Raw genomic sequence first — 16093 nt, 5'->3', positions numbered from 1 at the left:
TTAAATGTGGGGTGTTGAGGTATAACATTAAATATTAAAAAATTGGTGTCATAATGTGATGGGTTTAGTTAATAGGCTATAAGAGTGGTTTGTCCTGATTTAGGAATAAATAATATAAATAGTATAAGATCTGATAGAATTTCCCCCCTAAGATAAATGGGATTGTATAGAGGGGGAAATGAGAGGGGCACACTAAAGAATAGAGACTGTTGATATATGATTGATTCATAAATAAGAATAGACTTGTACTTTCTGCAAGAACACACATGTATGATAGCTATTGCAGGTGATTGCAACTGTCCATGTTCACTAACCTTAAGTATGCACTGAAACAGGACTTCTCTGCTTTGAGGCTTGTAGTGTTGCCTACAAAGATATTCCCCAGAATATTTTACCAAAATCCCTGGAATTTCCCAATATTTACCGGAATATTCAGTCAAAATCCCTGGAAAGAAATTAAATAAATTCCCCGGATTCTGGGGATATCCCCAGAAATTGGCAACACTGTCTGCAAAACTCCTCTGTAAAACACCCCTGTTGGCTTTGCCTGTTAGCCGAGCTCTGTTCGCCAAACTCCAGGGAGTTGGGCTGCAGCTATATAGAGAGCTAGTGGCTGTTAGCTTCTTCTTCATCCAGTTCTCTGTGTCACTTCCTCTCAGCAGAAGCGCACCTCCCTGAGATCATATGCTCAGGAACTAGACCTTGGGCTGCACACTATAGAACCATAGACTGCTATTGAACATACAACCAAGCCTCCACTAAGCTCCTACAATCAGCCTACAATCATTTAAATGGGGCTCGAGCATATGCGGAATTTGCTTTACTCAGGGGAGTCTGGAATGGATCCCCCACGTAAAACAAGTGTGTTGTATTTTTAATTTCACAGGGCTTATCAGAATCATCAAATTACAGAAATACTTTACTTACTAAAACAGTAGTTTTAGTGTGTGTGTCCCCCCCACCTTTAAACAATATTGCATTATAACATATCTTGTAGTGTATATAAAAAGTTGCACTGATTGCTTCTTGCTCTTGCAGAATACGACCCTCCTGGCTATCTCTATCAAAATGCTGACATCAACGGGCAAATGGTTGAATACACTACATTACCAGGCACAAGTCGTATAAATGGTAGCATACATGGTGACTTTATTAGTAATGGAAACCACAGTAATGGTTGCCATCACCTTCATCACAAGATTCCTAATGGAATGAATGGAATCATGAATGGTGTCGTGAATGGAGGAAATGGTGTTTTTCCTGGACACACCAACTCCTTGTCCAGAACACACATGGAATACGAACACACGCACAACTTAGGAAATGTAAGTGAACTCTACACTTCTTAGATCTGATTTTTCAGCATCTGAACTCGTGGAAGTGTTAGGGAAAATTTGTTAAGTGTTCCACTTCACAAAAGCTGTAAATGTCTTTGTATTCTAGCAGTTTCTTGAAACTGTGCTTTTGGGAATCACCTTGTTGAAGTCCTTTACTTATATTAACTAATTATTTGGGGCCCTTATGAGAGCATTTGGCATACAATTTAAAATACAATTTAAAATTTATCTTAATTTAGACATTACATTAGTTGATTTGGTATTTTAGATTTATAACATATGGATTAATTGGTAAGCTGTGCCCCCCTCCCTTAATCTTTATAATACTGATTTGCTATTACTAGATTTTTAGGGATTGCAACTTTCACATTTTAAAAACTATTATTTAACTCACAGCGCAAGTGCTTTGTAATCCTTGTGGTTTTCAAGAGGCTTGAAAATGTGGGCTAAAGAGCCAAAGTAAATCCAGACACATACTTTCTGTTTCAGCTGTCACAGTTTTTAAGGACCTTTCCAAGGTTTTCAGGGCTAATAAATTCACAGTAAATCTCCATTGGGAAGTACTGTGTTTGTGTTATGTTTCTGGTTTGTTTATATGATATATGTAAGTTATCCATTTATAGACAATTATCACTCTGGTGGGTGAAGATTCATGTTTAAATCTATCCCTTATGTTTTGTAGAAACAAAATAAATTAGCTGAAGACCTTGAGGTCATGGTGAATATTTTCTAATGAAGTTTTTGCTTCTGGAAACTTTGCCTCTTCTGATCTAGACTGTTTAATTTATTGTTTGCAAAGTTAAGCTGGTTTTAATTGTTGTCGGTATTGATAATATGTTGTTTACGTAAATTCTGATTTAGAGATCTTCTTAAACTGGGGCCTGAAAACACTGCTAGGAAAAAATCATGCATGACTTGGTTTATGTGTGGTAACTTGGTTTTCCCACTCTACTTCAAACTAGATATTTCTAAGAGGTGCATAGTTGTTGCAGTGTACCTTCAGGTCATTTCCAACTTACAGCAACCCCAAGGCAAACCTATCATGGGGTTTCTTGACATGATTTGTTCAGAGAAGGTTTCCCTTTTTCTTCTTCTGAGAGACTAGGATTTTCTCTAATGATACCAAATGGATCTCCATAGTTGAGTAGGGATTTGAACCCTGGTCTTCAGAATCATAGTCCAATACTCAAAGCACTAAACCATGTTTGCTGGGGTGGAAGAAATAATTTAGTTCATTTTTTAATTTTGCTTTGGTGATCTTCAGAGCAGTCAGTCTGGTAATCCTGGTAAAAGAAATTGGGTAGAATTATCCCCCAGGCTGCCCAGTTTGGTTTCCAACATTATGATGATAGTAATGTCACGTAAGCTTTAGTTACCCTTCCCACTTGCTTAAATTACTTTGAAATTTTGTGTGAGAGATTCGGGGATTCATGACCTATAGGCACACTCACATTCTTTCACTTGTGCAGATTTAACTATACCAGAACCTTTAGCTTAATGGCTGGACTGTTTCCTCAACCCTATTTCAGAACTCATTTGTAAGCAATGATCTTCATTGCATTGCATTGTGCCAAAAACTTGGGTTAATAACATATCTATCCTTCCCTCTGGTCTTGCTCTGCCGCACTTTAAATTCTGCTTTCTGGACTTGGCTTCATGCCTTTCAGAAAGAGAGCCTGTGATCAAGACTATGAGTTAATAAAGAAATACTCGGTTTCATTATCCAGGAGGAATTACTTGTTTGTTTAAAATTTATGTCCATCTATCCCACCTAGTTATAATATTCTTCTGCGGAGGGAGGGGGAAATACGGCTATTGTGTGCTTTGGTAATTGAACATAAGGATCTTATTTCATGTAGAAATACATTGGCATTCTTGCAAGAACTGCTACTTCAAAGAACTTTACATTTCTTGTGTTAATCTTTTTTATTGTTGTGGCAGTCTTAAATACTGAAGTACTCATGCTCTTCAAAGGACAACCAAAATACAGACTCTAGATGTATCGAAACATAAGCATGTGGCGATTGATGATTCCACACCCTGTGAAAAAAGGACAAATGTATAATTAAGTGTGCAGGGGAATATCACAAGGATATAATATATATCTGCTTTATTCTCACTTTTATTTTTGAACTTTGAGGAAAAAAACACTTGAATCTATTAAATTAAGTCTGAAGTTCACATGTAGTTCAGTATGCATCCCTTTAAACTGCTCCAAAGCATAGTGCTTCTGTTTTCCTGGCCATTTTAAATGAAGTGTACTGAACTTGAGAGACACATATTCTTCAAACGTAATGAAAGCCATGTGTTTTGCTTGGCTTTCTAGCACACCAGAATGCAAAATATGAAGTGAGAATCTTCCCTTAAGCTTCTCATTTGTCTATTTTACCTTATCGCAGTACATGAAGACTAAGCAGTAATGTGAAATCAAATCTTTGTGTGTATGCATAGTATTTTCTCCTAGAACTCTCTTGCTCCATCATAGAACTACAGTTCCCAGAATTCATTGGTGTGGGAAAGCCAAAAAGACTAATAAGAGCAGCCTTAAGTTTCAAATTTAGCATTGGATATAAAACTTGTCTTTCATACTCTTGGTCTGAGTAGTTAAAGCATAGACTTTTATAACCATCTGTACTGCCCATTTTCAACTGTTCCTCAAATCTGCATCTACCTAGCATTCAACAGTGAGTGAGGTATGTGTTAACTGGGTAGTTTTATTTTCAAAGGATTCTTCGGCCAAGACCAACAGCTCAAAATCCCTCCCCGACCCCATCATTCTTGGCTGATGAATTATTGCATCTGTCCAAAACTGAGCATAGTGAGCCAGGCTGATCGAATCAGAGTAATTGTAGGGAAAAGGAACAAGTTTATTCTGTCCCATCAGTAACACACACAGCATCCTGTCTCCACAAACAGGGATAAGTCTCAATGAAGAGGAGCTTACTTGCATGTCAGTCATGTGTGTGTAGAGCATTTTCATCTTTCTTAAATCAGATCTGGGCATTTCAACCTAAAAACAGGACCAAATAAATTGCTGTGTGCAAAGCTAAGCTACAGCTGTTTCCTTTGCTCTATCACTGAAATATTTCCTTTGTAAACTATAAACTTGGTACACTTCTGAAAGCAGCGTATTCCCTACTTTCAGATGAATAACGCTTTGGTACAGTATGGAATGACGTCTGTTGTCTTCTTGTCTCATAAGGAATCCTTAATGTAAGTGTGCTGATTTTAATAAAAAAAATCTTCACACAGGGTGGTGAAATATACACAGCAGTGCCTCAGACAGACCCTTCGGAGTGTGCCAACTGCCGGAACTGTCGGAACAATAACAGGTAACTATTGGAATAATATCAGAGAAAAGATAATGAAGTGAGCATCTTCCTTTTTTAGTGGCTTTTAGGAAGACTTTGCTTGTTCTTTTTGCTCTATATGATAATACCATTCCAAATTTATTCATAAAACATACTGCATGCTTTTTCCAAAAATGCATATGCTATAAGATCCTGCCGGCTTTATTATAACCTGTTCACGTTTTTAAATACTTTCAGTCCAGAGCCAACTACAATAGCATCTGATGTTCTGTCTTAAAAATTAAAAACCTCATCTCATTTTGCTTCTAAATATGGATAAGGCTAGTGTATCTGCATAATAAATGTCCAGGATTTTCTTTTTCTTGCATTGTGCTTTCAAGACATAAGTCAAACTATGCAAAGATGGGATTAGCATCAATGTAAAGTGCCCAGTATGTGCCTGCCAACCCATGCCCCTTTCTACCTCATTTGCCTGCCCCCTGGCTGCCCAGCCAGACTTAGAAAGGACTCCCTACCCTGCCCTCCCACCCCTACCCTCCTGATGCCTCACTCGCTCATTTGCTCACTCACCCAGAACTGGAAAGGGCTGTCAGGAGGCAACAGGAGGGGATGGAAGGGGCACATGCTGCCCCTCCTTCTCCATTGCCTTGTCTCCCTTAATTCAGAGAGCCAGGTCAGCAATGAAGCCATGAAGAGCACACAGTCACCCTTCCTTCACTGCCTTGGCTTCTTCAGCAGAGAGAGCCAGGGCACCAAATAAGCCAGGAGGGGTGCGTGCTTGCCCCAGCTCCTCTGATGCCTTGGCTGCCTCAGTGGAGAGAGCAGAGCAGTGGCGGACCTTGGAGGGGTGCACACTCACCTCTCCTTCTCTGCTGCCTTGAATCCCGCAGCAGACAAGCTAGGAGGAGTGTGCACTGCTCCTCCGTCTCTGTTGCCTTGGCTCCCTCAGCTGAGAGAACCACACCAGCAGAGAAGAGGGGAGTGGGCACTGCCAGCAGTGCCAGATACACACACCCTGCAGCGGGAGGAGGGTCCAGCTGGGTGTCTCCCTTCTTCGAAAGTATCACCTGATGCCGTCCACACAGCCCACACCCCAATGACGCCACTGTTTCTAATTATAATTCTTCTTCTGTGGCCAAAGAAAGTTTTTCATAACAAGCTAGCTGCAGTTTTGTAGGACTGAATCTTGTGTAGCTTAAGGATATATTTTGACAGCCATTAACAATAACTGGTGTGGTTGCCAAGGGAAAATTTAAGACATTGTTGTATGTTAATTATATCCTTTGTGTATGGTAATTATGGAGAGCAATCAATCTGTGAAGCCCATGAAAAGTGAATGAAGACAAAGTACACACCAATAGTTTCTCTTTTTGGTGGAAGGGTTTTTTGTTTTTTTGTGGCTTCAAATCATTTCCAACTTATGGTGATCCCAACCTATAGCCACCTTTTCTTGGCATGGTTTGTTCAGAGGGAGGTTTGCCTTTGTTATCCTCTGTTTAAAGCTGTTACTGTAATCTATCTCTAAGCTTCGGGCACCTTCACATCCCTGTGGACAATAAATTGCCTATCATGTTATATACATGTTAAAGTAGAGGCTGGACTGAGGGATCAAAATGATGGAGTAATTCTACTACTTTAGTATTAATTTTTTTATCATTGCTTGATGGACAAATATTTTATCTTATGTATATATTTATTGTCATTAAGTTTTCTATCATAGTTTAAAGGGCATATGCTTAATAATTTGTGTGCTTTTGGCCACAGACTTTTAGTTCATATGCCTTGCCTAAATAGATGTGAAATGATGTGGTTTTTCACTAAATTTGTGTTTGATTATAAATAATATAGTAAGTGCTTGAATGTTTTGAAAAAAACATGTTCATAATTGCCTCAGTGTCCTTGGAAGCTAATGCACCAGCTGCAAACATTTAGAGCACTGGCAGTTTCCCAACACGTTGGATTAGTGCTGGGCATGTCTACAAAGGATTTTAGCTGTAAGCTGCCTTTTTTGTTTTTTAAACACTAAGTAACTTTGGCTATATGGAACTGACTTCCTTCCCTGCTTCACTAGCCTTTCACAATCCAAAATGTGAATTGTTAAAGATTCTTTTTCTGCAAAGAGTCAGAAACTATGCTCTCACTTTCTAGTTTTCAGTATTGTGTGTAATCTCTCCATCGACAACCCTTTAACGGTGGTTCAGTTCAGTTCAGAAAGCAAACTTACACTGAGGCTCATTTACTATATTATCCCCATGGAAAATATACAATGTGCAGCACTTGACAAGTGATAATTTTAAAAAATAGTATAATGCACAGCTAGTTAACAAAACTTCAGTTGCGTATGACGTTTGGTTTTCTGTGTTTTTTGTTTGATTTTTTTTAAATGTAGGTGTTTCAGTAAAACCAGTGGCGGTTTTGGTAACAACACTGTACCTATGATGCCTATCATAGCACCTTATCAGCAGGACAATTTAGAAATGAAACCGTTGAATCATGTTATGGTTGCCATGTGCTTAGCATCCACAGTCCCTGGGTGCAATATTGAGACAGAAGAAGAAGGCAAGGAGAAAGTGGAGCCCCCATCACCTCAGGAGTCTTGTTGCCAGGAAAATGTGAATCCACTTAATACAGACTGTAGAGAAGGTATGCTGGGGTTTGGGGAAGCTGGAAAAACATAGTTGGCTTCCACATGATTGCTGTTTGCTTGCAACCACAACAGCTTAACTTGACCCCATGTAAACCAAAATTAGACTGGGATCAAATACATCAGTGTCTTGTGGTCCTCTATATACACCATGGAAATTGATACTCCTGTGCCTTTTGGGTGCTTTGCTAAATTTTGAACTCCTTTTTTAAAGTGGGTTTCATCCAACACTCTCCTCAAGATTATGTTATGATGACTGATTTATTCTATTGACTGTGTTAATTTATTTAAATCTCTGCCAGGACCACCTTTGGCTGTGATCTTATATGTCAACAACTAAGATTAGTCAGTCTTGGTGCTTAGGCAAAAGAGCTCCAGGAAAGAGCAGGGAGAGGAGAAAAGATGTTGATTCAGTAAATGTCAATCTTGCCTCTCAACCAGTCAGGGCTTGCATAAAGCCTTTCGGAATCTTACATTATCGTTGGAGTTGTAAAAAATAGTACATAAGTGGATGCTAATAGTTGTGTTTTGATTTTCAGATAACAATGCACATTTGGAAACATCCGCTCACATGTTGAGCTGGAGGCCTCTTATTCTTCAGCCTCTTTCTAAAGACTGCAATGAAAAGACAGAAGGGACTTCAAACGGTGTTTCACTGGACAATTTAGGGTGCCTTCAGCATCTCCAAATACAAGAGACCTGAGGATGTGACTGATGTTGCCCACTTAAAAGCCAGTAACTGCACAGCAGAGTCACTGAAAGGGACTGACAACAGGATGTTAATTATAAGAATAGCTATTTATTTTTTTATAATAGTGTCCCATGAATGTATATTTTTAAAAGTCTTAATGCTTTTCATAGTATTTATGCCTTGAGAAATTCCTACTCACTTCCCCCGGGGTAAAACCATTATGATTATCTGAAGTTATATAGTAACTACATGAAAGATATTTAATAAGAGTATTTCCATTGCTGCCATATGATTGAAAAATTAAGTAAATGTACTTATTTGAGTAATTTATATCCAGATTGCTATTATGCTTACATTTTGGGGACATATAAACAGGATGGTGCAGAGCAAACGGAAGCAAAACGGTTCTAAATAATAACAGTTCAAATATTAACAATAATTACTGTTAATTAATATTTGTGAAATCGTTAGCATCTAAATTCTAAACAATCTAAAATGAAGGCATTGAGCATGCAATGGAAGTATCTCAATCTTGCTTATTATGGTAATTGAGTACTTCTCAATAGTTAGAGAGTGAAACCTTTGCCATTCTAGATCCAGGTACAAAGAGAAACAAGGATCATTGGGAGAACCATAGGTAACCCTTACATTTGGAAAGTGGAGGCCCACGACTGTTCTGTACCAGTGCCCCTTGTTGCCATTTGTTTAAGGTGCTGTGCAAAAAGCAGAAGGGAAGTAAAGGAAAATTTGCCTGTGAGATAAGAAAGCTGCCCAAATGGTGTTGGATTGGAAAGGACTTCTTCTCTATAGTTCTCAGTGTCTTTTACTAAGAACTTTTTAATAGATAAACATGTACAGTAAATTTTTTTGGAAGGTTAGAGTTGAACAAAAGGGGTCAAAATAGAAACGATTCAGAATATGTGCAGAGAGTAATCACAAGAATTTTAATATCCTTTTTATCTTGTTGCTTTCAGTGGAGTAATAATCAGAGCTGAGTTTGGAGATGATGCGCATATTGTTCCAACTGTTGGTAATTGCGTCCAGGAATGCATTCTTAGAAAGCAAAGGATGCAGACACATCCTGTGTATAAAATCCTTGCATATTGTTCACCAGAGGTTGGTTGAGAAGTGATGTTGTACCCTGCCTGTTTTGTAAATACACTGGAGCATGACACAATCAACTCTAGATGTTCAGGCATCTGATGAAATAGATTAGTATTTCTTTATGTTAGGTACAACTTTGAAAACTGAATCCTTTTTTCTTGGTCCTTCCCAAGTTTACCATGATTATACTGTATTTTAATACATCATGGAACTTGGAAAGTAGGGACAAAAGCAAGGGTACTGGGATAGAGATGTTGCAAATGGGGTAACAACCCTGCTTCATTGCTTTTCCCATCTCTATCATGTGCTATTAAAGTATGGTGTTAAACGTGCTACTAAGTTATGCAGTAGCTGCATCTGTAGCTTTAAGAAATCTGCCTGTTGACCTCAGAAATAGCTGAGGTTGTGATGTCTGTGTCACAAGGCTAGCTGCATATTTCCCTCCTCTCCCAATTATAAATAAAACTTGTAAAAATTTTCCAGGAATCACAGGCACATAATTTTAAATTTACAGTCGCCCCACGGCAATACGGATGTAATTTCCTAGCTAGCTTGAGCCAGGAATCCGAAACGCCCGATTTGGGGAAGGGGTGGAAGAGTAGAGAAAAGGGCAAAGATGTCGAAAGAGAAATTGAAAGCTTATTCCAAAAGAGAGGAGGAGATGCCCCACAGGTGCAGTGCGTCTGAGTAATGTGTGTGTGAGAGCGTGCTTGTGAGAGCGAGAGAGAGAAATGGGCTTTGTATTTTTATAACTGTTGCAGCAAATGTCAAATACTGTGTATGTATATAGTGTGTGATTATTTTATATAATATATGATGTGATGGATATTATATAGTTTTATAAATAAGGCTTCCCAATGAGACTTTGCTGTGATCTGTGTTACTATGCAAGGACACTTTTTCTGATAGCAAGTTAGTATAAAATTTGACTTACGACTTTAGACTTCAAAGAAGTTATATTTCAGTAATCCTGGAGAGGGGCTTATATTCCTGCAAATTAGTTTGACCAGCTGGTTTGGACATAAAATAGATACCTTTCCTGAAAGCAAGAATATCAGGATACTTTTGATGTAGGAATTCAAGGAATTCTGGCATCACACATCAGTCACAAAGAACGACTTTGTTTCAAGAGAGCCTAAAGTAACCAGGATTTTTAGACTTTGTCTGAGATGTCCCTGTTTGGAGGCTGTGAAAGAGTCCAGTCTGACATATTAGTAGAATCTCATCAAGGGCTGCTTTATTTATATTGTATGACACTGTTTTAAGTGTTCTCTCTTTTATTGTATTTTATTTATAAAAGTTATATATTGCTTTCATGTTACAGGAAGATTCTGTGTTTTCCCTCCGGTCATAGATGCCTATGAATCTTAGAAAGCCTACAGATAATGTTGTTTGTCTGATACAGGCGTTCATTCACTTTCCACCCTCTAGGAAATAGAAAAATGGTCCTGAATATTGTACAATATTATTTCAAGTTCTGTCATTATTGCCTTTACAAAAATTTACTAAATACAATAATGTTGTGGGCCTTTTAAAGGATGCCATGTTACTTTCATTAAATTTAAGGCATCTTGTGCCTAAAGTCCTTAGAATCTCATCTTCCTAATGTTTACCAGCCACTTTGGAAACAGGTCAGCAAGAAGTTAATTGTTCCACTCTCATTTAATCTTAACCATGATTAAATTTCACTTGAATTTTCATGTTTCTCGTGTGCAAAGTTCAGTCAGAATAAAATATTACAACAAAGTAAGCCCTGCATATTTGTCAACAGTTTCACACCTGCCAACATTTCACATTTAGCATTGTTGTTTGGCTTGACGTCATTTCTAACTTATGGCGATTCCTTGGGGTTCCTTGGCAGAATTTGTTCAGAGAGGGGGTTACCTCTGCCTTCTTCTGAGGCTGAGAGACTGTGACCTGCCCAAGGATCCTCCACTGGGTCTCCATAACTGAGCAGGGATTAGAGTCCAGTGTTCAAACTACTACACCACAGTGTTATGTTTTCATAAAATGGAATCACAAATGATGTTAATAGCATACAGTTAAGGGTGCGAAACACTTTTAATTTCAGTACTTTTGCCCAATATCAGTCTATCCTCCTTTTGTTCATAGCTTGGCTTTTGACATCAGACATACTTTTAATCCACACTGCAAAAATAATCCAGTTTGAGACTGCTTTAACTGACCAGGCTCAATGCTATGGAATTCTGGGAACTGTAGTTTCATGAGGCATTTAGCCTACTGTTACAGAGATAGCTCGGGTGCCACAAGAAACTGGGATTCCCTAGCACCGAGCCAGGCCCTTTAATGCAGTCTCAAACTGGATTATTTTTGCAGTGTGTTTTGGACCAAGGATATGGTTAGCTATTGTACAAAACCAAAAGCTCGATTATTTCTGCAGTGTGTTTTGGATCCTTGTTATAGATGCAGCTTGCTGTTTGGTTTAAAGAGTCGCCAACAAAATTACTCTTAATTCTTACACTAAACATCTAAATTTACAAGTGTGCCCTATTGAAATATGTGTGGGGTTTGGTGCCAATGCCTGTATCTTCTTGAGATTCTAACAGATTTTTTGTCTTGAACAACTTTTTAAATTGGACAGCTTTGGAGTCTTAGGTTTCAAGATCTTGTCCTCCAGTCTTTGAAAAGTATCTTTGGCTAAATAAAGTATTGCTGTTTCAGCAACAAGTGTTCTTATATTTGTACTTTGTTTTCAAATAAATAATTTAAAGGTGCATGTCTTTTGTATCATATAGAAAAATATGCTATATTTTCCTTTCAGAGTTGTTATATTCTGTTTTAAATTTGTACATATGTTTAAATGATGTAGTTTTGGGCAGGATTTTTCTTGTGTTTTTAATATTAAAGAAAACGTGCTGCTTTTGTCTAATGTCAGTTGTAATCATTACTACCAGTGGTGCAGTCTTAAGTCTGAGTTGTCCAGTATTAATATATCCTGGTAACAATACCTAGCTTGTTACATTTTTTCTCACACCTTTAAGAGAGATGAGGGGAGAAAGGGAACACATATACATTTCCTTGTTCATTATAACAGACGTGTGTCATAAAATAGAATGACTGGTGGGTATAGCAGTGTTACCCTGGAGTGTAAGCAGTGTTTGCTGGACTTCTTTCACTTCTTTCACTCTTACATGTTGCCAGGGTCCATCAAATACCTTTTTATTTTCCCAGGTCTTTAAACCTTTTATCTGTTTTGCTTGATTTGTGTTCATGCTGTGGTTTTACTCTTTTAAACTTATCTCAATATATCATTGTATGGTCGGGATTTTTGATTAGTTGTAAACCACCTTAAGAATGGCTTAAATTCAGAGTGTCTGCAGAACCACTGAGGCAGTTTACATTGTTTTTATAGATTAATGCGCCTGTAAAAGGACAAAACTGTGTTGCAACATACATTTCCTAAGATCTGATCCTCCCTGCCCCATGATACCATACAAATTTATGGAAGTTACAGGTTCTACACCCAGAACTTGAGGAAAAAATAATAATATAAATATATTAATGTCACATCTATATTCATTAGGAGTGAAGGTGTTGTTGTTTTCCCCACATCTTCAATTTGGTAGCAAGTACTGGAGCTTGTCCAGTGATTCTCTATGGGCTACAATCTCCATTATTTCCTATGGGCAAGTAATCTGTTATGTTTCCCTATGGTCAGGTAAATACTATGTTTCCCAAAGGGCAAGCAATCTCCAATGAATCTCTACAGGCAACAATCTCCATTATTTCCTATGGGCAAGCAATCTCCAATGAATCTCTATGGGCAAGCAATCTCCATTATTGCCTATGGGAAAGCAATCTCCAATGATTCTCTATGGGCAAGCAATCTCCATTATTTCCTATGGGCAAGTAATCTCCAATGATTCTCTATGGGCAAGCCAGGGCATTTGCTTTAAGATGAGTCCTTCCTTCAAAGATAGGCTTCAAAATAGAGGTAGTACCAGAATGGTAAATGGTCTGTTAATAAAATACAAATTCCGGTGTCTGCTACAAAGAAACTGGATGGGCCTGAGTGCCTTAACAATACTATACTGTATACTAGAGTATAAAGACTCTATAGTATTGTTAAGGCACTCAGACCCATCCAGTTACTTATTATCCCAATTACTTTCCACTAATTTCACACCACCTAAGAAAAATATATTTCTATGGCCTCAGTGCATCAAGCTATTTAACTGCATTATCAGTGACACCAACCATTAGAAACGACCTCCTGCACATCCACTTAATAGACAAAATTCTCAGCTCTAGTGTGGTATCAAGGCTGTGTGTACCAACTGAAATTTCTCAACTGCCCTGGTGGCGCAGTGGTTAAATGCCTGTACTGCAGCCATTCACTCGAAACCACAAGGTTGCGAGTTCAAGACCAGCAAAAGGGCCCAAGCTCGACTCAGGCTTGCATCCTTCCGAGGTCGCTAAAATGAGTACCCAGACTGTTGGGGGCAAATTAGCTTACTTGCTAATTAGCTTACTTGCTGTTCACCGCTATGATCTTTGGAATAGCGGTATATAAATAAAACAAATTATTATTATTATTATTTTCTGAAGCCCTGTGAAGATCAAAGTGTCTTCTCAAAGACTTCCAGATATAGTCCAAAAACTGTCCTGTTGCTTTTTACCAAAAGGAAGAAAGGAACCACTTTCTGTCTACAGGAAGGCAGATGGTAGGTTGTTCACAGGCTATTTCTTCATTGTTCCAAGTGTGGTGGGTAACACCAGAGATATATGCTTTGAGATAGCCCTCCACCCAAAGAGGTAGAAACAACAGGGCCAGTGATTTGACAGTTCTTGCCCAATTCAAGATTCAGTGTACATCCTTCTGAGCACTGTATCGCCATATCACTATCCTTCCTTGGAACGCCAGAAAAACTCTCCACAAGTTCTTCTGAACCTGATTCCTAAGGAATCAGATTCCAAGCATTCATGGTGTTGCTGTTACTGTGATTGTAACATTAACTGGAGCATCATCTGCAGTAGGTTCTGGAGCTTGGCCTGGAGCTGAGGCATCTTCCTGGGCTGCTGCAGGATGTTCTGGACCGCTGGTAGCTTCCTCTGGGCTAACCTCTGCAGAAAGACAGGAATGAACATCCAAAGGGTAAAAAGGTCCATATGAGCTGGCAGGGCGATGGCAGCAAATAATGTGTTTGTGGGAGGTATAACTATGCTTGCACAAGCAACTGTGATACATATGCAAAGTGTATTGCAGCACCTTAAAGACTAGGACCAGAATCCTGTTGGGGAATGGTGTGCTTGTAATGGAGTTATATCTGTGGGATTAGAATTATGAAGATGTGCAAGTTGGGGTCAAAACAGACAGCTTTAAAGGAGCAGCTTGACACCACCCCTTTGCTGTTTCAGAAGTGGTTACTCAACAACTGATCTAGGTCTCATTCTTCAGCATTTGGTTGGTAAATATGTAGCCTCATCTGGGGGTGCTCTTTATACAGCTTTCATTGATTTTAAGTCTGCGTTGGATCTAATCTCTAGGGATAAATTATGGAAGAAATTTGAGAGTACCACCACTGATAAAAGGCTGTTAATGCTTATGCGTGGCCTATATGAAAATACTTACCTTAGGGTGAAATGTAATTATTCTTTGTTGGGTTTTTGTACTATTTGCCTTGTTCTCTGTTAAGCAGACAGGCGATTATTTCTAACTACCTGATGAATACCTGATCTCAAGAATACAGTCTCCAGAAAAAACATTTCTGCCCAGAAATCTCCGCTAGCATCCTTGGGGTGCAAGGAGTATGGGTGGGGGGAATTCATTCTTTTTTCCACAAGTGACCAACGCTAGCCAAAGGCTCCTGGACACAGCTTCCATCCCTTCCAGCCACTCACTGGGCAATAGCACATGCCCAGGCGCAATCTGGCTGCCGTTGTGCTCCCAAGAAAGACGGAGCCATCAGTTTGTCAATTCTACTGGACAAGGGTGGAAGCTCTTGATTTTTCTTTGCTGGATGCAGTGAATCAGTAGCCAAAAGGAGGAACTGTGTTCAGTAGCCTCCATGTATCTTTCTGTACTCAACAGCAAAAGGGGTGCATAAGGAGGTATGGGATATCTACTTCTGCAATGCTTTAAAAACACTAGCACTAAAGTAACCAGGAGTTATACCAGCATAAGCCATGTACTAGATTCCTACTTTGATAGCTCAATAATAATGTTTGCCCTGTGTCATATGTTACACTATGAGGACTAGCCTAACCCTTTTGCAAGCAGCCATTTTTGTTAGTTTGCTAATGAATATTCTTCAGGTACCTTTCTAGAGAAAACCTATTTCTTAATGTGATCCCAAATCCACTGATTGAAAAAGGACTGGAATGGTTAAACTTATTCCGCAGTAGTCTGCAATGGCTTCTCTGTTCACACATGTTTGCTACAATTCATGCTACAATTAACTTGCAATGCAAGCTTGCCTTAGGAAAGCCATGTTTGATCCTGGAGCGTGGCTTTGGTGTGGCTTCTGGACTCTTAGGACGCATGCATCATTGAAACACCATACCTCCACTGTGACTCGAAGAAGCTTTATTTTGGCTGTCTGTAACAGGCCTATGATATAGAAGCCCTGTCCCTTATTTCACCTGGGAACGTTACACAAAAGAATAAAACTCTCTGGTGATACTGCTCCTAATAAGACAATTCAGCGAGTAGACAATTGCCACCCTTATTGTTTCTTTCCTAGCAAGATGTGATTAATCCAAAGGCATACCTGCTGATGTTTCTCCAGCTGCTGCAGTGGAAGGTTCTTCAACCTGCCTACCAGCTTCACCTTCCAACCCCATTGCTGTCTCAGCATCTTCTGGAGTGCTGATGTGTTCGCGAGCTTCTGCACCAGCCCTAAATGGAGAGGAGGGGGTAGGAATACATGGGAAGGATGACAAACAAAGGATGCCCAGTCAGAAATATTGCCTCTGTATTCAAGTCTATTTACCACCTCTCATGCACTGCCACATTCAGTGGCCAGATGATGATGATGGATGGCTC

General features: G+C 39.1%; 1 protein-coding gene across 1 annotated transcript in view; it reads left to right on the top strand.

The window, feature by feature from the left end:
- CDON (cell adhesion associated, oncogene regulated) overlaps positions 1-11970 on the top strand; it is a 47023-nt gene extending 35053 nt beyond the window's left edge. Inside the window, exons 17-20 of the mRNA XM_042472387.1 lie at positions 1039-1325; positions 4590-4669; positions 7038-7291; positions 7832-11970. Of these exons, the coding sequence (XP_042328321.1) occupies positions 1039-1325; positions 4590-4669; positions 7038-7291; positions 7832-7995 (785 nt within the window). The 3' untranslated portion in view covers positions 7996-11970. The remainder of the gene's footprint in view (positions 1-1038; positions 1326-4589; positions 4670-7037; positions 7292-7831) is intronic.
- The last annotated feature ends 4123 nt before the right edge of the window (positions 11971-16093 follow it).

This window comes from Sceloporus undulatus, chromosome 6 (genome assembly GCF_019175285.1).
Source record: "Sceloporus undulatus isolate JIND9_A2432 ecotype Alabama chromosome 6, SceUnd_v1.1, whole genome shotgun sequence".
In the NCBI taxonomy this organism is placed as follows: domain Eukaryota; kingdom Metazoa; phylum Chordata; class Lepidosauria; order Squamata; family Phrynosomatidae; genus Sceloporus; species Sceloporus undulatus.
This window is presented reverse-complemented; position numbering and strand designations above follow the sequence as displayed.